The sequence below is a fragment of the Athene noctua genome, chromosome 22 (assembly GCF_965140245.1).
Source record: "Athene noctua chromosome 22, bAthNoc1.hap1.1, whole genome shotgun sequence".
Classification (NCBI taxonomy): domain Eukaryota; kingdom Metazoa; phylum Chordata; class Aves; order Strigiformes; family Strigidae; genus Athene; species Athene noctua.
Window position 1 is genome coordinate 4,502,811 of NC_134058.1, and position 21,782 is coordinate 4,524,592.

Sequence of the window (21,782 nt, forward strand, 5' to 3'; positions counted from 1 at the left end):
ATTATATTTTAAATAAAATTTTAAAATCAGTACAGTCACTTCCGGTTTCAGCTAGGCTCAGTTCCCTCCCACAGTGAGCTAGCCAGTAATGTGTGTTCTCATTGCTCTGCAGTTTAAGACAAGGGACAGGTGCCAGTTTTAAAAAAGCAGAGAGCAAACTGAACAGAAAAGTTGCAATGCTAGGGTATGTCTCATGCTAGATACTACTAATAGAATGTACAGTTTAATAAGCAGATTTTAAAATTACAAAACAGGCGTAAAACCTCTCAATTACCACAAAAACGATGGCTTTCCTTGCTCTTTCACTGAACAGCCTCCCCCAAATCAGCTGCAACCACATCCTTGCAGCCCCTTTTCTTCCAACAGTGCAGAAAGATGAGCGCAGAGAACACGAAGCCTGTGGTCTTAGCTGAGACTGGGCAGACCAGGTTCAAATCCTTTACCAGATCACAAAACCTCTTCCAAACCCTGCCGAATACATTCACGTAAGAGGGAACTGCTCCCCAAGCAGCCAGCTCCCTTATCAGATCTGCAACCACCACCACCAAAATACATGGGATGAAGGACGCAGCCTGTTAGAGAAGACGTCCCACACTATCGACCATGTGTGCTCCCTCAAGTCCCGTCAGGCCTGCAGGGTACCTGGCCAGCATTTACAGAGCATTTGCTGCCTGACACATTTCCACGCCTGTGCTGTGACTGAAGCTTTACCTTCCATTTCAGACCATAAGTAGAATCTCCCCCAGTGTGTAATTGCTGGCAAGCGAGAAGGCACAAGCCGTAACTGAAGCTCTTGCCAGTCCGTACATCGAAAAGATTGCTATTCTGAGTGGATACCCTCATGAAAAATACACCATAAACTAAGCTCTCCCCACACTACCAGCATTTACAGGCTCTTCCCCCTCCCCCCCTTTATTATCTGGCAAAGTCACAAACTCTGTATAACTACAGCACCGATTCCTGCTGTTCTGCAAATGTGCCTCTACTCAAGAAGTGCTGCCTCAGAGGTACTCCAAGCACTGCACCTCCTGGATAAAGAGCACTAATACTTCTCCATCCTTCTACAGGATAAAATGGAGATCACAAACTGATTTTCCATCTTCGTTTCAAGCAAAGTCTTTGCAATAAAGCCAGTGTATCCCATTGTACTACTGGGCCCACACAACAGCTGTTCTTAACAGATTCTAAGTTGTTTTTCATCCTCTGACGCTGAAAATAAAGATTGCCACCAAAGCTGACGCTTTTACAGGCTCCCTATTGCTACCGCTCAAGCAACAAATATTACTCAGCTAAAGCCAAGAGGAAAGGAGATCTTCTGAATGGTTTACAGTTATATTTGAAGCATTTCAACAGACAAGCTATTCTGGCAAACGTTGGTGGATCTAAGTGAAAACAGACTCCGCAACTTTCACAGGGAATAACAAGTATGGAACGCAACACCTCCAAAACCAGCAGAATTTCAGCCCGTCTGTATCCGCAGCTGATAATGCACATACAACTAGCAGTTCAGAGCATTTACAGCAACTACAACTGGAGAGAGCATTTAAAACATTTACATCTGTACTCACACAATGAGATTTTAGTACTTGAGATATCCAACACCTCGTGGAAAATTTGAGACAAGATTTTACCTCCCTATTTCCCATGGTTTCAAGTTTTAATTCATCTCTATTTTGCTCCAGCAGTGTTACTACAGCATACTGATTACTTAACAGAGATGTAAAATAAAACTACCAGAGCCCTTAAGCCAGTGTTTTGAACACTAAAGCCAAACATTAACTATTCCTTGTGGTGGAACAAACAACTGCCATCAGCACTTTTAAAATGCTGTGTAGATGAGCACAGAAGTTCTTACTCAAAAAATGAGGAATACAGCTAGCTGAATCATCTAATTTTCAGGTACAATTTCATTTTGAGGGAGAAGTTAGCTGGCAGCAGCCACAGCTTAGATCTTGAAAGCTTACAGGAGACCCTAAAAACTTTATGTGAACTCGGCAGTAATTAAAAGGCACATCCAAGATATCCAGAGCTCCCTGCAAGCTTTTTGCTTCTGTCCCCAGAACATCCCAGGTACTTTGCTGACACTGACACTGTCTGTTCTGACTCACAGCTAAGCTGCTGTGCATAGGCATTAGCTAGCTATTAATGAAGGGGTGAAATTAGTGACCTAACACATATGAGATCTTAAGTCGCCTGATTTATTTTTCACAAACAAAAGACAGGGGAGGAGCTCTACAAAGCAGATTCACAGAAAAACTTGTCAGAAAGGTTGGAAGATATCTCTGTATGCCACCTAGACAAATCTCTAGATCAGATGAGGTCTCATTTCAGAGTTGGAGCAAGATGCTCAGTGCTTTATCCAATTTAGTTTTCAAACTCCCAGGGACAGAGATTCCATACAATACACAGATAATTAATGGAGAAGAAAGAAAAAAGGGTGGCTCTTTTTCAAAGAGGAGCTAAGTTCATTTCAACAAATCAGATATTACAAGATACAGTTAAAAGCTTTTGTATGCATATCCAGTATTTGTCTCCAATAGAAACGTGGCAACCTGCCCCTAGGACAACTGTAATTTAAATTAACAGATAGGCTGCAGCCAACTAACTGGCAGCTCTGGTGCACATTTATTTTCAAAGGAAACATAAGAATTTCTTACCTCCAGGCCTGTATACAACATCATCCTCTGTGATAAAGGACGTTATTTCACCGTTGTCTGTTCTCTCATAGCGGGACTTCTTCTTAGGTGGTTTCTTTTTGCTTTTCTTTGTGGACTCCTCTGTGGTGGCACTGTTGTTGTCATTGTCCTCATCTTCACTATGGTCACTTTCCGCATAATTCTTGGCACCTCCTTCCAACGTACAGCTCCGTCGAGGACGCGAGTTCTCACTCTCCCTCACCTTGTCTCTCTTGTCTCGCTCCTTATCCCGGTCTCTATCCCTGTCCTTCTCTTTGTCTTTGTCTTTTTCTTTGTCTGCTGTCATGATTCGCCACGTGCCTTCTTCTGTCCTCTCACGGCTGGGCCTCCGTGAAAGGTAGACAGTGAGCCTGGGCTTCAGTCTTCTGAATTTCTCACTCAAAGCCAGGAAAAATTCAACCACTCCAACAACCCCAGCGTTTTAAAAAGGTTCTTGAAGGGGTGGGGGGGGAGAAAGAGGGGAAAAGCCCATGTTAATATTCAAAATTCTTTTCAATTTCTGAAAATAAAAATTAAATACAAAGAAAACAAACCCCACATCTTAAAGCAATTCAGTATGGAAAACACGAGACAGTAAAATACCAGGCGGTCTTTTGAAGAGTTCACAGAAATGATAACTTATGAAGTGTCTATAAAATGTCTGAAGCTATCACCAGCTTCAAAAAGCAACTCCTTAAAAAAAAATTTCTTTTGTTCACCAGAGAAATAACTTGGATAGAAAGTGCTCACTGAGAACATCTATTGTTTTACACCTGAAGCTGAATAGGAAGCATGCAAGTGAAAAAACACATTTAGAAAGGGACAAGTGCAAGAAAGGAGAGTCTACAAATCTTTTTCCTCAAAGCAAATGAAAAGTTTAGCAAGCGGCCGTATTGTTTTACATCTAAACACCACTAGCAACGGATGCCCTACAAAGCTGGTACACAGTAAAGAATGCCATCTGCCACCTCCAGGGCAATCTGTTAGGAAGACTTCCCCCTACCCTGCTTTTCCAAAAATAGAGCTAACCTGTAATCCACAGATTACAGGAATGAATTAATTGAAACCAAACCACAGTATTTAGAAGTGCACTAGCAAAATCTGCATTTCTACATATCAAAATTATGACCTTTCATGCTTGCTTCACCAGTAACAGAACACATGGAGATGGGTGTTATAACTCCTCACCTTCACACATTCGGAATAGGCAGGGAAGAGATAATCCCGTATTTTTACTTCCCTGATCATTTATTCAATACAGTTAATATCAACCACATTTTTTATTATTCAATGCAAGTTTAATTTTTTTTAAATTGGACTTGCTGTTACAAGAGTATTCACAAGCTTGAACCTATGGGCCAGGACCCTCAAACCACAGCCAAGCACACAAAGCAGTTGCCTAATGTGGTGGTTTAACCCCCCCAGGCCACAAAGCACCACCTGCAGCTCACTAAGTGCCCTCCAGTACCCTGCAACTGAGGTCTGCATTAATTCCCCCGAGACACTATTACCATACCTCAAGTCAAATCAAAGGTAGAGAATACTGACCCTGTGCAGTTATACCCTTTATTCTTTTGACTCAAAAACAAGAGTTTGCTTAAAACATACTTTCTGTTGGTCAAATTGAAATGATCTGGACAAGTCACATGATACATCTCTGAGTGACAGCCAGCAGCACATCCATTAGAATTTTTGGTACCTTGTCCAGAAAGGCTCTAGTGAATTTGTACCAATTGAAGTATTTGCAAGCGCCTTTTAATATTGCTCAATAGCACAGTCTGAGCAGTTGCAGCTACTACTGAACAATAATCATACGTTTTCTGTAAATATTCAGGAAAGAAGGATATTTCAAGAAGGGTGCATCCAACATACAAAGTTAAGTTACCTTTTAGGCAAGTTACCCATGTCACCAATTCAAGATAAAGCTGGATTTACCCACTTCCAATTCCTAAATTTTCAGGAAGCTACTATTTGGTGCAACTTGAACTTAGTCCACTGTGTAGAATGCTACAGCATGAAAGTCAGGGACCTAAGAAGATTGAATGTTCATGCATTAAGCATCTGAAACCACATTACAGAAGGAAAAAGACTATTTTGATTTTTAAGCAGTCAGCAAGAAGTCAGTGATCCTGTGTATTTTAAATTTCTTCACTCTGACACGAATCTCAGACTACAATATTCTTGTCCCTGTTGACTACTGCTTCCAGCAATGGAAATAGCCAAAGAGAAACAAATTGCTTTTGCTGATACAATTCAGGCTGTGGCTTGAATCTCTCAGGCATTTCCTGAATGAACGAACCGATCATCCAGGTAGGAAATTATTCTATTTTCTTTCCTCCTTATAGCAGCTGCCATCATTCTGATAACACACAAGGGGAATCCAATGAAACTCCAGTAGAGAAGACTACAATGAACCTGTCAATTGCCAGAGAAGTTGCAGATAATAGTGATAGCAACCATCTACAGGGACTCAATAAGAAGTGTCTTAAATTTCTAGAGACTAGGAAATTCCCCAGTAGCAAGCTCGAGAGCTTTTTCTATTGTTATTGATACAAAATTCACTTTAGAGTAAATAATCTATTCATTTTGAACGAAAACTAATTACTTTCCCAGTGCAATCTAAAGATTACAAGCAGTGGCATCTCAACCTGAGTACAAGAGATCTTTATGTGTTCTTTAGGGACCATCAGCTAAAGGATATAGGATATACCTAAAAAAATTTATTCACTGACCTCCAAGGATAGATAAAAATCCAACCACTTCTGATTATTCTTATAATTCTTATACTAGCCCCAGCTCTCAAAGGCTCAATTTTTGAGTTAGGTACAAAAACCACAAGAAACTGAAGCCTAAACCAGAAAGCTGTTATTTTCACAGCTTTTTCCATTGCTTCTCATCTTACTTGTAAGTACATCACTACCCTCTCCTGTTCATTAGAACTTGGATGTTGTTTACAAGTTAATTTTGGAGAACTTGAAGGAAAAAAGTCAAAGCGCCAGTTCTTTTTGCTTGTTTTTAGTGAGGACAAGAATGTTTCGGCAGCATCTAAGAAACATTTGCACAGTCCAATATCATTAAGAGACACCACGACGGGGAACTCTGCTCATGTCACATTTACCAGTTGGGTTTACCACCAGCATAAGGTACCACTGGTTACAGTTACGCAAGATCTCAGCTGCACAAAATCATGATGGAAAAACACTTTCTGTTCATTTTGTTTTCCAACTGTGCTAACAGAACTCAGCATATGTACAGTGACTAAATGCAACGCAGCTATAACCAAATTATTTTTTATGTTCCACTTCTTTAAAAATAGCCTTCTCATAGCTTGCAAGACAGACAGACACTGCTGTCAGGAAACAACTCTTAAAAAAGTCCCACATGTACTCAACCTATGTATTTCCTTCAACTCTCCTGAGCATAAAGCACTGATTTTTATGATAGAATTACCTCCACTTTTTTCAAGAGGCTTAAGTCAAGTATCCATAAAGGAGCTGTATCAGCATTTCTTTCCTTTCTCAAGGGTGAGAGCGTATCTTCCAAGTGGAAGACTTAAGTAGCACCATCTTTTCAACAGTATAATATATCACACCTCTCTTCTGACACAGACAACTGCAGTGCAAGCATCTTCCTTTAACTGCAAAGTGCAGAATGTCTTTCTTAAAATAATTTTGAAGTAAAAAAAACAAACCACAACAATCTGCCAGGGACAACAATAGTTCATTATTGGACATGGGTGGCAATCCAAAGCAGGCTTGAAACACGGCCAACTACAGGGCTTTTTCCTTGAAGTCTCAAGATGAAAAACTAAGATGGTGCCAATCACTCCACATCTCTAAACATAAAGGAAAGTGGAATTTAAAATTCCTGAAGGAAAAATAAACCTAAGTTGATTAGTAACCGACAGATAATTCTAAATATTAATTTTATCTGCATCCTGAAATATTCTGAGCTTCTCCTTGTATTCTCTGTCTCAAGGAACCAGAGCTGTGCAAATAACCCTGAAAAGGCAGCCACAATTACAGCACAAGCCGCTCCTTGCCAAACTTTACTTTGATCAAGTGAACTATTTTACACTACTGGAGTCTGTTCAAGGGTCAACACCACCTCAAATACACAGTGACTTCCATATGGCCAGCAGGTAAATCACTTTAGTATAAAGTAACATACCAAATGCACTTCCCCTTACTCTATTTTTCTACCTTCATCAACACTTTTTAAAGTTGCAAAAACAACTTGCCAGCAGAGAGAAAAATCCCTCTACACAACCTGCCATGAAGCACAAGGAGAGACACCTCCCAGTATCAAGGGCCACACACTGCAGAGGAAGCTCTGATGAGTTCCACTTCTCACCATTAACCAAGAACAAACACTGCAGGACTTAACAGAACTCTCCACATAACTGCAGCTTTAAGTCCTTGTTGTCTCTCTCAGATTAAATTCAAAGCGCTTCAGTGTTTTTGTTGCAAGTCCAATTATGGGTTGGGTTTTTTTTCCCCCCTTTTTTTTTTTTCGGCATAACAAAGTTCTGCACAGAGGAATACCATTGAATAAATAAACACTATGTTCGTAATGATTTAGTTTACTGAAGGGATGTGCAAGAATTTGTGTATACCGCAATTTGCTCAGTTCGTCTGTTGATCTACAAAATTTCCAGCTACAAATACAGCAAAATTGCCACCCTCCTAGCTCCTGTTTCAGAAGAACCCATGCTAACATATTTTTCATAGCCGATGTATTTATGAACAGTACAGGAAGCCTCTTCATCTAATCAGAGTCTCTATTTAGTTCGACGAGCATTAAAAGGCAAGTGATGAAATCTCATTGCAAGCACTATTCAACTTTCTTACACAAATATATCACATTTCCAAGACTATTTTGATATTTAAAAAATACTCAGTTTCAAAAATATGGCAGGATTGTATAGCAGGCAAGATACTGTTACTGTTGTACCTCAACTATGTAGCAGTAGTACTGGACTACCAGAAGACCAAAGAAAAACTGTTTTATCATCAACATCCTAATAAAGATTAAGCCATTATTACCACAGAGAAGTACTTGATAAATTATCTTTATTATTTAAGTAATGATCCAAACTTACTTTAAATATTCCAAGATATGTTTTGTCTCTGCAGTGCAGTACAACATTAGCCCTTGCTACCTCCCCACTTTTTATTTACTAACACCAGAAACCAAAAGCAAATAGTCATTTATAAATAGAACCATACACCCAATGTTTGGAAGGATCTCTTCAACCATAACAGCAGAAAGTATCTTACAACTGAAATACTATATCATCTGAACTTAAACAATTTCATCTCACACATTCTCACTTCAACCACACTGGAAGAGGAAAATACTACCAACTCCATATTCAAAAGCTAATACTGTTGCATAATCACTCTTGACCAAAATGTAAATACCGTGAAAACATATTTGCTGACTCGACATTATGCATCGGTTACAGATGTTGTAGTGGGTTATCAGTCTATATATAATTATGCACGAATACAGAACCCATAAAACTAACAACAACACAAGAATTACAAAAATATTGTGAGCCTTCTTTTTTATTGTCTAACGTAAACTGGGATAATACATCATGTATATTGCCAAATACAGTAATCACACAGATGTTTAAATCTGGATTAGGACAGTAGAAGCAAATACATTGAAAATATTAAGTGGTTTTTGGCAAGCTCTGCAGCTTGACTTTCCAGTAATTTTACTCACGGACAGCTCCTCAATCTCACTATACCAAACAATCACCAAAACAGCTGCTTCCATCATCATACCACAGAAAAGAAGTTCAGGTTACAGCACCACAGGTTGAAGAGTATTAACTGCCTTTGATACTGGTTTACTGCTTCTTCCACAGGGAATTTTCTAGAGATTAATCTCAGAAAGAAGTCATTTAAGCTAAGGGGGGAACATTCACTTTACAATGTCTGGGACTGGTATACAAAGGAGAGGAAGAATAACCCCCATCTGTTATTTGTTCAATGCAAGTTGAAAAACCTGAACAAAAGTGTTAGATTCACTGCAATTGCACACTAAGATTTTGGTTTGGTTTTTAACTAGAGTCTCAGGAGATGTCCCTTTATCCAAGTACGTCTGTTATGTCCAGTATGGTATAACTTCATCGCCACCCAGCATGCCATCAGACATGAAAGGTCCTTATTACCTTAAACTGTTTAGACATCTAACGTAAGCCAAAAATGTGTTTGCAGAGCTACTTGAAGTCGTCCGTTCTCTGCTTTCTAGCAGAAAATGCAGATTTTTGAATGAACACAACTACAAATCATATTCAACTGTTCTTCTTTCTGTTAAAATGTTCAGGTCTCTAGAGATGAAGCAACAGAGGAAACTAGGATCCTGGTAGGAGACAGAAACCTTCATTTAGAAGTCTGGGCCAGACATGATGAAGGTAAATTGGCAGTAAGTGTCCGTGGTAAAGAGAAATCTGAAAGCAGGTGCTTCACCAAGTCAGAACATTGCCCCTACACCATTCTGCTACTTGGTACACTACTCCAAGCACATTAAGTGCTTGCAAACACTATTTTTATACAGAAAAGGTGTTTAACGTTGCACAATATTCCCAACAGTCTGAAGTGTAGCAACTTCAGACAAGTCTCGAGGACAACACCTCTGCCCACAGAAGTTCAGGAGGAACACTGCAGCGCAAACGAAGTCAAAAAGAAAAGCGCTGCAGTTACAGTCCCCGCACTCCTGCAATGGTCTTTGCATATCTCACCTATTTGACAGACAACTTGAGAGCAGCATCCCTCCAGGGAGTAACACACAAAGGTCCCAGGCACCTTTTAGGACACAGGTTATACACACATCTTATTTATTACTAGTCCTTCTCTAGTCAAACCCGAAAGTAGCCAGGTGTTAAATGTGACACTCTCACTAAGCCCTTCTCGGTTCCACTCCCAAAGACAGAGAGAACAAAAGATGTCATAACGAAAATGATTTGATAGCAAATTTTCAAATACGTTCCACAAAAAGGTATTGCCAAAGTATCTTTTGAGAAATCAAGCAGGCACAATTTAACCTTTAAACTTCATTTAAAACACCGAAGTGCAGGAGTTCATAATCATTATTTTCAACTGATCATTACCCTACATTCACCTGGCTGAGGGTTTTTTCCCCAGCATGTTAAATCTAGTTCAAATTAAAGTTTCAGCATTTGTTCAGACAAAAACCTGGACAACCTTCCATCTAAGTCAGGAGAGCAGGATAGTACTTGTCCCACGAGAAATGAGTTACAGTCAGATGTGGGCACTGAGTTATTAAGATGGTCACACTGCAGTTAGCCATTCCACACAGCTCTACAGTTATTTGATCTACACACCTGGAAATCATCAGGGCAAAAGACATACATAGCACTTCTCCACACATTAAGTACTTAAACCTCTTAACTAGTATTAAAGAGTCAGGTTATAAAAATAATGTGAAAGCCAGTCCAACAAAAATGATACGAGACAGAAGCAGAAAGGCATCTAAGCACAAAGGGTAAGTAATAATATGGAGAAGAGCTCCTTTTACTTAAGCCAGACAGATAAATCTTTTAACAAGACTCGTTTGGTCATGTGTTACCAGTCTTAACACACACAACAGGACCATTCTTCTGTAAGCTTTTAGTCTCATATTGCAAGATAAAAAGGCACTGTTTTCAGCAAATGTCAGATTAAAGGAACTATGTGCTGCAACTGCTAGAGTTCCTTCCACAGAGTTCTTCTAATTTTGATGTCAAGGAAGAAAGAATAGCCCCCATAAAGATTCCTCCATATACTCATAACATTTGAAGAACTGCATTAAGAAAACCTTTAAGATCATTTGTGAAAAATAACCCTAACAAGACAACATTAGGAGACGGAAATCTCAGCTGCAACAAACAGAATGAAGCACTAAGCTGCAAGTATCAAAACACAGCACTATAGTTTGAATACACACATGCCCATTCCAAACCCACACAAGGGTAACTTCTGTACAGTTTACACTTCAAAAGATCCCACCTTCTATGATAAAGCTCATTCACTGTATGGGCTCCAGCTCCCTGGGGAGGCCCACAGAAATTTAACCGTTATGTTTCAGAAAAGACTAAGAACATCTGTTACCAACTTCCTCCACATTCTTTCCCCATCTTCCATTTGCCATTGAAAATGCGAGTTGCAGATATCCAGAGTGACAAAATATTTTAGGAGTTCACGCAGAACTCCTTATACCCTTCATGCAGAACTTCATATATCCCTCAGAATATTCGTCACCCCCACAACCCATTCATCATCTCAACCTGGAGAGCCAGAGCTACGCCTCATGACAACACACCTCCAACTGAACTCAAATTCAGTGAGAAGCCAGCTAGGAAGGGAAAAAAAAAAAAAAAAAAAGATACAGCAAGAGCTTTATACCATTACACCTGGACAGTATTTCACACAGTTTGGAGTGAGATTTTACTAAAGATACTTGCCCCAACTTTCATAATCCAGATCCTGCTGAGTTTGCCTATTTATTCACCAGCTGCCACACAGGGAGCCTAAACACAGATCTCTCCATGCCAGTGGGAAGGGAAAATGAGCACAGGTCCTGAAGGCAGCAGCAAAGAACATTCCTGTCTGGCAGCGTACAGAGCTGCAAGCCTGTCAATACCAGAACTTCATAGATAGTACTGGGCCTTCTGTTCCTTTAGACTCTGCATTTCAACAGAACCCAAGACTTATGTCACATCCCACTAGACTGTTCTACAAGAGCGGACAGCTGCCAAAAGGATGGAGATTCATGCAGTCTTTACTAGCCTTGCACTAGCTGTTGTGTTCAGTGTAACACTCATTTAACATTGCTACTCCTGCACCTGAAAAAGCAGAGTGAAAGCTTGGCAGGGATGGGGCTAAGAAAAGGTTCCCTCAAATTAGAAAAACTTCTGACATGCTGCACAGTGACTTTTGTTTGTTTGTTTGGGTTTTTTGGGATGTGGGGGGTGTCAGTTAATAGTCTGAGAAAACAATCTGGAAGTGTTTTCAAAAGTTGTTAAGACATGGTTATTATGAATGTGAACATAGCTATGTCAATTCAAGTCACATTCTAACACCAAATAGAAAAATACAACCAGCTTACACAGCCTTGAACTAGAACAACTCTTCCTCACTTATATTACTGAAAGAAAATGTTAATAGCTAACATCTGTCTAACAACCCCATGCAGCAGACCTGTTGCAGAACCTTAAGATGTCTTAAAAGCATCTGAGCATTTGTAAAAGCTTTGAGTTCTCTGAATGAAGGTAAATATGATGAACCTTTTATTGCTTCAAGGATTCATTCACTACGTTTTCTGCAAGCTTTAAAGGGTAACTGGCTTCCAGAGTTCTCACACATGTAAATACATACACAAACTTTTTTCCTACAACATTAACTTTTTTACTGACCAGTGCGTTAGTTTTCCTCCTCTGTTCTGGTGTGCCTTATGACTCTCCTCTGAGGATTGTGCTGACCTAGTTGGTGCCTCACCAGCTTCACAGCTGAGTGGGTGTTGGAGGGGTCCTCTGCCTATTCTTGAATGCTCATGGGACTAGTCTGCAACCCTCCCGAAAGCCAGTTTACTGAAAGTCTTTTTAAAAGCTCTTATGAATCTCTCCAATGACTTACATGCTTCTTATCAGTTGTCTTATCTCCTTCACTGCCATTCTGAGTTTGCAACACAAATACAGGACTGGAACACTTCAGCCAGTAACAGTCATTATGAGTTACATATTTACAGTCCATAGCTTGGGTAAGCCCTTTAAGTGTATGCAATTAAAAGCATGTTTGTTCACTTTGAACTGCTCTCTACTAATCATCCCCAAACGGTTCAAAAAGCTAGTGTGTAGAGAGAGAAACAACCAGGCACTGACTTCATCAGCATCTCTCCCAGCTGAGAAGTAATCATCACTTGAATAAAGGCAGACAACTCAAGGTGTTTCTCATGACAGACGGTGACCTTTTTTTTTCCCCCATTATTTACTCAACTTGACCTGAGAAAAGAAAAACAAGAGATCTCATATTTCTGAGCCATGCCTTACACCAACTATGCTCACAGCTGTCAGTTTTTAAATCACAGACTGTATAATGCTGCATATCAGCACTCTCCCACTGCACATTCCACCCTCATACGGATAGGCTCTGACTTGGGATATCATGGCATCATCCTGAAATCCAGGCTGAGGGTCCGTTTGACAGTTGAGCTATGCAGGATGACAGCTTCGATAAGATCTTAAGTCCCTCTCTTCAATACAATGTTGATGTTACAAAACTTAAGGGAACAGGAGCAAAGCAGCAAAGCAAGATTTCACACGGCAAAAAAAATTACTTCTGCATTTATCAACAGAAAGTGACAGGCTATTTTGCATGTCTTCAGAATTACATTTTCAGAGGAGAAACATGTTTCATTTCATTTTACTCAAGAATGTTTCAAGTGTCTTTAAAGCTTTCCTCAGCAGCCAGGTTTACCTGGCAATTGTGAGGATTTTTAAAGACTGGAGTGGTAAGGATCTAAGAGAGGAAAAAAGTGACATTTCACTTTGTTTATGGTATTTTAGTTGGCATAGGACAGGTAGCACAAGTATCTACCGGCAAGAGATCATAAATTCAGTAAGTACTAAGAATGAAATTTTACAAAAAGTCAGCTTTGACCACAGAGTAGACTGAAAGACCAGGGATAATATTTGGGGTGAACATATCAGCTCCTACCTCCTCCAAAAATGGTCACAATTTATGTACCATATTCACAATACTGATCTGAGAAAATCTTTCTGAGAATACCTGTTTCTAGACAGTTTTACACAGGCTTCTGTAACACTAATGTAAAATCAAACAACTCACAATTTCTCTCGGCATTAATTCCAGAGCAGCCTACATAAAATCAATACAGTCTTAGAAAGTTTCTGTATTCCCAATAAGATTTCCCAATTTTAACAGATAAATTAGCTAGACTTCCTATGCTATTACTGTTTGGTGAGGAATCTCAAAAACACCAGGGACACAGGAACTGTCTGCACACTCATTTTGATATGAGGCTGTTAGTTGGGTCATCACCTGAAGAGCTCAGCCCTCAATCTCCATCCTGAGATACATAAAACACTGAAGATGGTCCCTCTGAAATCCTACATCCTTTTCACCTCTCAGACCAAGAAGCTTAAGGGCTGAGGGGCTAGGTGGCCACTTCAAAACCAGAGAGCAATGAACACACAGAACTATGACTATAGTACAAACATTCAGCTCCTAGCCCACTGGATTGATCTGCTCTATTAAACCATGATGCTTAAAACTCCTCTAATCATTTAAAAAGGTGCTTTAATGGCCTCTACAGTCATAACATATGGGAACAAACAATGATGCACAGACAGTAAATACGAAGCCATGAATTTACTTCTTTTTCTCCAAAGTCACTCAGGCTAATGTAAATCATTACTACAACATAGGTCTGACTAATGTAAAGTAGTCATCCCATAACACCATAAAAAAAAAAAAAAAAAAAAAAAAAAAAAAAGACTTTAACATGGCAACATAGCTCCCTCACTTTAAAAGGCTGTTAGGGGAGAAAAGGCCCAAGGGACATGTAAAGAGCTGCTATTGCAACAAGAACTATTATCTAGGGATTTTAATGTCATTTGGAGTCAAGAAAACATCTGCATTATAAGGTTGCTAAACAACATTTAAAACAGAAAAAAGTTAAACAAGAACTTGTTATGATATACAGCAGATTCTTTTGAATAGATTCTGCTTTTATCAGGCACAATTACTTTGCTTTCCTTCCAACAACCAAACCAAGCCAGAACTGGATTTTCAGAATAACTATTCAGGCAATAAAACACCGATAAGGATAAAAAAAAAAAAAAGTGAGATTAGGGTGGAGAACCTAAAATGAAGGCAGTGGCAACCCTTCCACCATCACCACCACAGGCTAACTGTGCATCCTCACACCACCAAATAAGTTACACTTTCTCCCAATAAGTCATGAAGTATTGTACAAAAATGCATTTGCTGACAGAAGTTTAAGAAAAAGACAACAGACTTTCAGAAGAAAAAAAGGTAAACCTTGAAAGCATGCATATGGATTTCTTGACAGGCAAGTCTGCGGAAAAAAAAAAAAAAAAAAGAGTCTGTGGTATGTTTACTAAAATAGGTAAAATATAAACATATCCAAATGCTGTAAATTCAGACCAGGAAAACACCAACAAAGAAATCAAAGCACAAAGGCAAATTCCTGGTACACAACAGCAACCTAGCCATCCATAACATTAAAGAATACTTCCCCGAAATGGAATCATGAGTCCATTTGACAGTAGCTCTAGTTTTAAAGAGTGCATGACTGTCAAAGCTATCAGTACATCACATACCTATACCCTCCTGTGAAGTGACTTAAAGACACAAACAAGTTTTGCATAATATTAGAAAACACCCATTTGTGTGTGTTTATTAGAACGAGACTGCTGCTGCTTTGCGGGCAACTGCAAATGTAACTACACCTAGAACTCTATCCACTTAGAACTATTTTCACTTTCATTTTAAATTTTATTTTGGTAATATCTGCAACAACATCTACAAATACCTACCAAACTGTCAGGCCCTACTGGGTATACCACCCTAGGGTATTTCATTTTTAAACGGTTGAACACTCAGCTGCCCTCTCGCAATCCTTTCATCTTCTAGAAAGCCTCCAAAATATCTTCATTTAAATCACCCAAACGAAAACTGATCAGGTTATTTTTGGAAAACCCCTTTGAGCAGCAAAGGGAAAAACTCTGGTCTTCAGCCACATGAACTTTTATTTAACTCCATACAACTGCCTATGTATTTGAACTACGCAAAATGGAAGAGTAACTGCAGGGTGGGCTCCTGTGAGCTGACTGACCAGACGTTTCCACTGAAATGTGGCTATAATTAAAGCAAATTTCTCTCTAAAAAAAGCAGCACCCCGAGAGTTGCAGAGACCATCTACAAGACTAAAGCTATGTCACTTAACTGCTCCATAAAATTCCACAACAGTAGAAACAAAGAAATTCTGCTCTTCCAGTTTTATGACAAATGGGGGGGGTAGGGGGTGGTACAATGTTATCAGAATGAGCAATAGATATTAACAAGACATATTTTCTCTGTCATCCACTGTTTTAAAATACTTTTTACATAAGCATCAAAGCAGATGATATTTCTGCCTAGAGAAACTGTCTTTAATTTCAGACGTTGGTCTCGTTTTCTCTGAGGAGCAGCTTATTTTGGTTCATGACAGAGCAGACGTCAGAATTTTCTTTCCTACAAAGCCTCTCTCCCCAGTACAGCAGCACTGTTGTAATCAGGCGATTAAGTGTGCTTATCCATGTGTGAAATGCAGGCTTGATCTCTGTCTCATATTATAAACTGTCTACAGCAAATGGTCAGCATATTCTTCATAATTTCATAATACTTAACAACTGAAATGTATTAAATCACATCTCACTTCCTTTGTTGCATTCACAGAAACCAGTAACAAATACTTAGTATTTAAAGTAGTAAAACCTTACTAGTGGAAGTATAACCTTTGATCTTGACTCTTCAGCTACACGAGCAGGTTCTGCTATGAAGCAGCAGGAATATTATTCAAAAGCAAACATACACGGTACTCTGTGCAAGAAAGAACAAGCACAAGAAGCTGTGCAGCAGAGGTGTACTGTTTAAATATGTTTATTGATATAGTAATGCAGTAAACCTACGCAACAGCCAATTATCCTTCTATACTCTTGCTAAAGATTTCAAAACACATGTTAAAAGGTATTTGCAAAGAGGGTCTCTATTTCAAGAGATAATATGATCTCTCCTATGACCTTAAGTGATAGGAAAATGAAAGCTGTCAATATTGGCATTTGACTTCCAACACATTTTCATCCCAAAAATAGAGCTAGATCTTTGAGACATCCGTGAATACATCCAACTTGCCCAAGGTCACACTGAGACCTCGGGAGACATGCAATAACCTGTCTCCAGATTACACACATAGGACTCGGCAAGAAACAAATCATACACCTACCTCCTCCCCCTCAACTTCATCTCTGCCACTCTAAGAATAAAACCAAAAACCAACAACAACAAAAGAAAAACCTACACTGCTTATGCATACAGGTACATCACTGCAAAACTTGTTACTATCCAGAGCCTCCGACTTTGTCTTACTGCCTCTTCAAACAGTAAGGACTTAAAACACCACATAGTATTATTAAGGCATGATTCCCTTGTTCAACGTCTAATATTGTGCAATTGTAATGCTTTATTTTAATCAGAAAGGGCCAGTTTACTCCCATACATATCATCAGCTAAGACTGAATGTGAAATAACAAGCAGCACTGAACAGGGAATTAGGAAATATTCCATCTCCTGACGTCGTTTTAAATGCAAAAGAGAATCACACAAATACTACAGATGTGGTTTTCTTGACAAATAGCAAGGAATACTAGAAGATACGAGTCGTCTTACACATCTGATCATCAAGTAGGACAGATTGACAAACAGAACATCATTGTCTGGAGGAATTTTTAGATTATTCTTTGTTAGTTAAGAAATTAGTAGCATTTGCTCCGGCACCAGTGACTTCTACCACAACTCGCCTAGAACTGAGCCAGTCAGAATTATCACAGCTCTGTACGCAGTATGTATCCACACCAGTGGGAGAACAGGGAGAATCCACTGCTGATGCCAAGATGAACCTTTGTTGTTGAATTTAAGGCAGAACACAACAAGCTGATTTCAATCATATTCACGAAACACCAAAATTTACACAGGCAAGATATTCTAAGGGCTGGCTGAACACCGAACCTGCTTTTCCACAGTCTTTCAAAGCCTTGAGGTTAGTTCACTAAATTCAGTATACTCCAGAGATGCAGTGGTTAGCAGGAATTACCTTACAGACTTAACAGACTGAATTAAACAAACTGATTATGACTCAGTAACTGAGAATTTAGAAAAGTTTGATTCTTTATTATGTATTTTTCTGCCCAGCAGAAACTTTTAGTGCTACAAGGCAGCAACCATTCTCACCTGCATTTACTTTAACACAGTGTTTGCCAGAATAACCACCACAGAGATCATTTCACCCTAGCAAACCACAGCAAGGGAACCCTGCTCAGTTCCTACAGCTCCTACCATCTGCAACACTGGAAAGGTCTTAGCAAGTTGCTGTAGGCAGGCAGCGACTGGATTTAGACCACGTTAAACAGCCCAGGGAACTCACCTACACGCTGTTCTTGCCCATTTCCATACTGCACATGCACACCAGATTTCTCATTTGCTCAATGGCATGCAATCGGACTTCTCACCGTACAAGCTTCCCTAAGTTTTGGGGGTTTTTTTCCCCTTAAAGACTGGTTCACTTTTCTTTTAAAAAAATAATAACAAATGTACACCTAACAGAAAAATTTCACCTTCTTTGTAGCCATGTTACTAACTGCTCCTGGGCAGCAACCAGCTGAACTCCTCATTAGATTTGAAGCACCGTTTTTGAAAAAAGGACTAGTTCACAGCTCTCCCACATGAGGTGTTTCAACGCTACACATTTTGTTCCAAGCAGCAGTCTCTCTGTGCTACAAGAACAATCGCATCAGTACTCTGCTGGTCACTGCTAATAAACCCCTTTAAAAGGGACTTCATAACTGGCCATGTCTTTCATGAGAAGAGGAAGAAAATATTAAGAAATGCTCCAAGTGATTAGTCTGCTTCTAATCTAAACCAAGGGGAAGTACTTTAACACTGCATGAAATAACTTCTGACTTCGGTCACGCTTCAGAAGTTAATATAATTTCTACTTCCAGTACTCTCAGTAGATACTTTTAACTATTGTATGGCTGAAGCAATGGAATTTCATGTAACAGAATGAGGCAATATAGTTGTATCAAGGTATTTAGGTCTGATCTTGTAAGCTGCTGAGAACTATGTTGCAGAATTAGACCATAAGCCATTAAGCACAGAATAACCAACACAAACAATTACTGAGCCACACACAAAATCTGGTGGCCTCATTCACATTACAATACCACTGCATGTCATCATTTACCACCAATAGCAATCAGGAGATGGCAGACGTTTGATTTGGTGGCCTTACGCCTTCCTCTCCTTAAATCCAGGGTTACTCATCCTTTATGTATTGAACGACACATTCTCACAAAAATAAGAGACCTGAAACATTTAAAGAGAAGAATGAGCACATGAAAAAAGGAAAATCTCCTTAGTTTTCACAGTGACATGCTAATACCCCACGACATGCAAATTAAGACCACACAAGCCATATATCATACTGAAAACACCTTTAAAATGGAGGTTATGTTTCCTAAATGAAGCAGTATGAAATTACTAACTCTATTTTCAAGGTAAAGTTTTAAGGTTAGATACCAGTAATAGCTCTGAAACAACGTTAGATTACTAAAACTACTTGCAGTCTAGACTGGACCAGACACTGGTCTAAGCAGAGCACCATAACCTGTTCACAGCAGCGTTTAATCCATCTGTGACCAAGGTATGTCTTTTAACACTGTCTTTATTCCCACAATAACATAAACTAGGATTACCATACTTTGCTTGTTCTTTCAAATAAAAATCTGAGGTGATCCTTCAGCAACCAAAGACAGCAAAACAAGTTACACTATTTATTATAAATATGATGCAATAAAGTTTTATTTGCAAAAGCGTACCTTTGAAGAGCCTTGTCTATGAAGTTTCCATCACTTACTGCGCATGAGCATTCAGCAACAAGTAGGAGTTCAGAAGGATGTCATGCCACAAAGTTTTTTCCTGAAACACTAACCTAATCAGGAGCTGACTTAAGAGCTACTTTCAAAATACTACAGAAGAAAATTCACAAAGTGCCAGTTACCCAAGCAACTGGGACCTAATTAAATCTATCCAATGCTTCAGGGATTAGCCTGTTTTCTCCTACAGTCCTGTAGCCTCTCCCATGAGATAACATATACAGCTATGGTGAGATTTATTACTTGCTGACTAGTTCTTAACATATGCTGAATTATGATCTGGCCTGTGATTCAGAATGAACTTTGACATAAGTGGCATTTCAAACCAATTATTTAATTATTTTTTAATTGAGAATTTTTAAAAAAATATTATGTATAGTGTTTTAGTATTAAATGGCATTGATAGGGCCAAGAAAAAACTCCTACAAAGAGCTCTCAGGCCAACAGCAAAGTGAAAAACTTTTAATGATTTCTCACTAGTGCTGTGCATATTATTTCTTTGTGCATTGCTTCTTAGACGGGTGTAACTGCACTCACACTGCTCCGAGTTTAACAAAAAACTCCTGAAGTAACAGCCTTTTTGGAGAGGGAAACCACCAAACCACACCCCCAAAAAACAACCACCACCCCCCTCAAACCAGGCAAAAACCACAGCAAGAGTTCTAAGAAAAAAATCCCTATTTAATTCTAGACAAAACAAACAAAAAAACCCAAGGCACAACCAGTATTTTCCTCACATCATATGCTGCAAAACAAAAATAAATTGAAAAAAAGTCACATGCACAATTTAGGCTGTAAGAGGCAGAAAAATTTCTAACATGCCCTGAAGATAATCACGGGGGAAGTTTCTATTATTCATCACCTATCCACGTACTTATGTATAGGACTAAATCACTTGTTTATCTGGTTAAGAATAGTTTATATACTTTAAAAATTCTATGGAAGCAAACTCACAACAAACAAGCTACTGGTGCATTTCAAATGTTCAGACTGCATTAAAAAGTCAGTTTTGAAGAGAACACCACCGGTGTTTATGAGGCACGTTGGAGTTCCTTACAACTCCCAGGATATCCCAACCAGCAATGCAGAAACACACTGCAGGATCTCATGCTTAGTTTAACATTTTCAGTGGGTATTTCAGCTGCGCCAGCTGTCTTTAGGAACCTTGCTCAAGACCCAGGACACAGAAAAGGTAGTTTGTTGTGTGGTGTACTCTTTAGCTTGCTGCAGAACAACAGGTATTCTGAAGCAGCCTGGTAAGAGCTTGATTTTTCAATTATGAAGAAGCCTATGCTAGGTTACGTATGACAGAAACCTAACATACCAGTTCAGCTTGAAGTCATGGCATTGCACTAATGTCAGAGAGTCCGACCACACCATTTTAACAAAGCTCACACAGATCTGCACGTGCAGAGATGCAGTCATACCTGCGTTAGGCTCAGCTTCCCCTTCTGCCACCCCAGAGGGCTTTGGACTGGAATCCAGCCGAGATGCCCGTGCCACCACCCCAACGCCAAGACCAACACGGCAGGCAGAAACCCCCAGCTGAGCTCAGGGAACCAAGCAGCCGAGGCTGGCAGCCTCCTGGAGCTCTCTCATGAGACCCACATCAACTTCACACTACACAGCACAGCACGGGTTTCAGAGAATGACCTCAGAATGTTCTTAACCTGACATACAATGCTTAGAATTTATCTCCAACAACAACTCTCTATATTCGAATTGAGCTGAGAGATGTGTACTGAACAAAGATTTTGCTGTCAAATTTTCTAATGCTCCTGAAATCCTAAACCACTGTTGAACTGCCACATGAATGTAACAGAACAAAGTAGTTCTATTTACCTTTGGCACCTCAGATACCACAGTACGTCCTCAGAAGAAAAGTACTCAGCCAAAAGCACGGATTCAATAACATTTTATGCCAAAATATAACTTTATACAGCAGCGTTTGTTAAAAAAGATTGAACTCTGAAGTTCAATATGTACATCTTCAGTTTCATTCCAATTTATATTACTGACTCTACGCTTTAAAAATCCACAAGAATTGCTTTTACCAACCACATGGAGTTTTGCACATCTTCCTAGGGCAAGCTACAGACAATTAATCCCTCAAATCCACACTGACTGTCAAATACCAGCAGACAAAAAAAGTGACACAATACAGGAGGTTACCACTTGCACCTGTCCACCTTCATTATCACCCTGCTGAAGAAAATGCAAAGTGGTACCTGTAATCAGATCATGCTGCTAAATTCCAGTAAATCAGCAGCTAGTTGTGATTTAGAGATCATAGCTCTACTTATTTTTCACATTAACAATATTTTAGTCACAAATTAGTCACTAAATGTTTTAGTCACAAA

General features: G+C 39.3%; 1 protein-coding gene across 3 annotated transcripts in view; it reads right to left on the reverse strand.

Annotated features, from left to right (window-relative positions):
* RERE (arginine-glutamic acid dipeptide repeats) overlaps positions 1-21,782 on the reverse strand; it is a 203,905-nt gene that overhangs the window by 174,512 nt on the left and 7,611 nt on the right. For 2 of the 3 annotated variants that reach the window (XM_074925101.1, XM_074925100.1), the window contains exon 2: positions 2,658-3,128. The exons of the other annotated variant lie outside the window; for it this stretch is intronic. In XM_074925101.1, coding sequence (XP_074781202.1) covers positions 2,658-2,982 — 325 coding nt within the window. In that variant the 5' untranslated portion in view covers positions 2,983-3,128. The remainder of the gene's footprint in view (positions 1-2,657; positions 3,129-21,782) is intronic. 3 annotated transcript variants of the gene reach the window in all.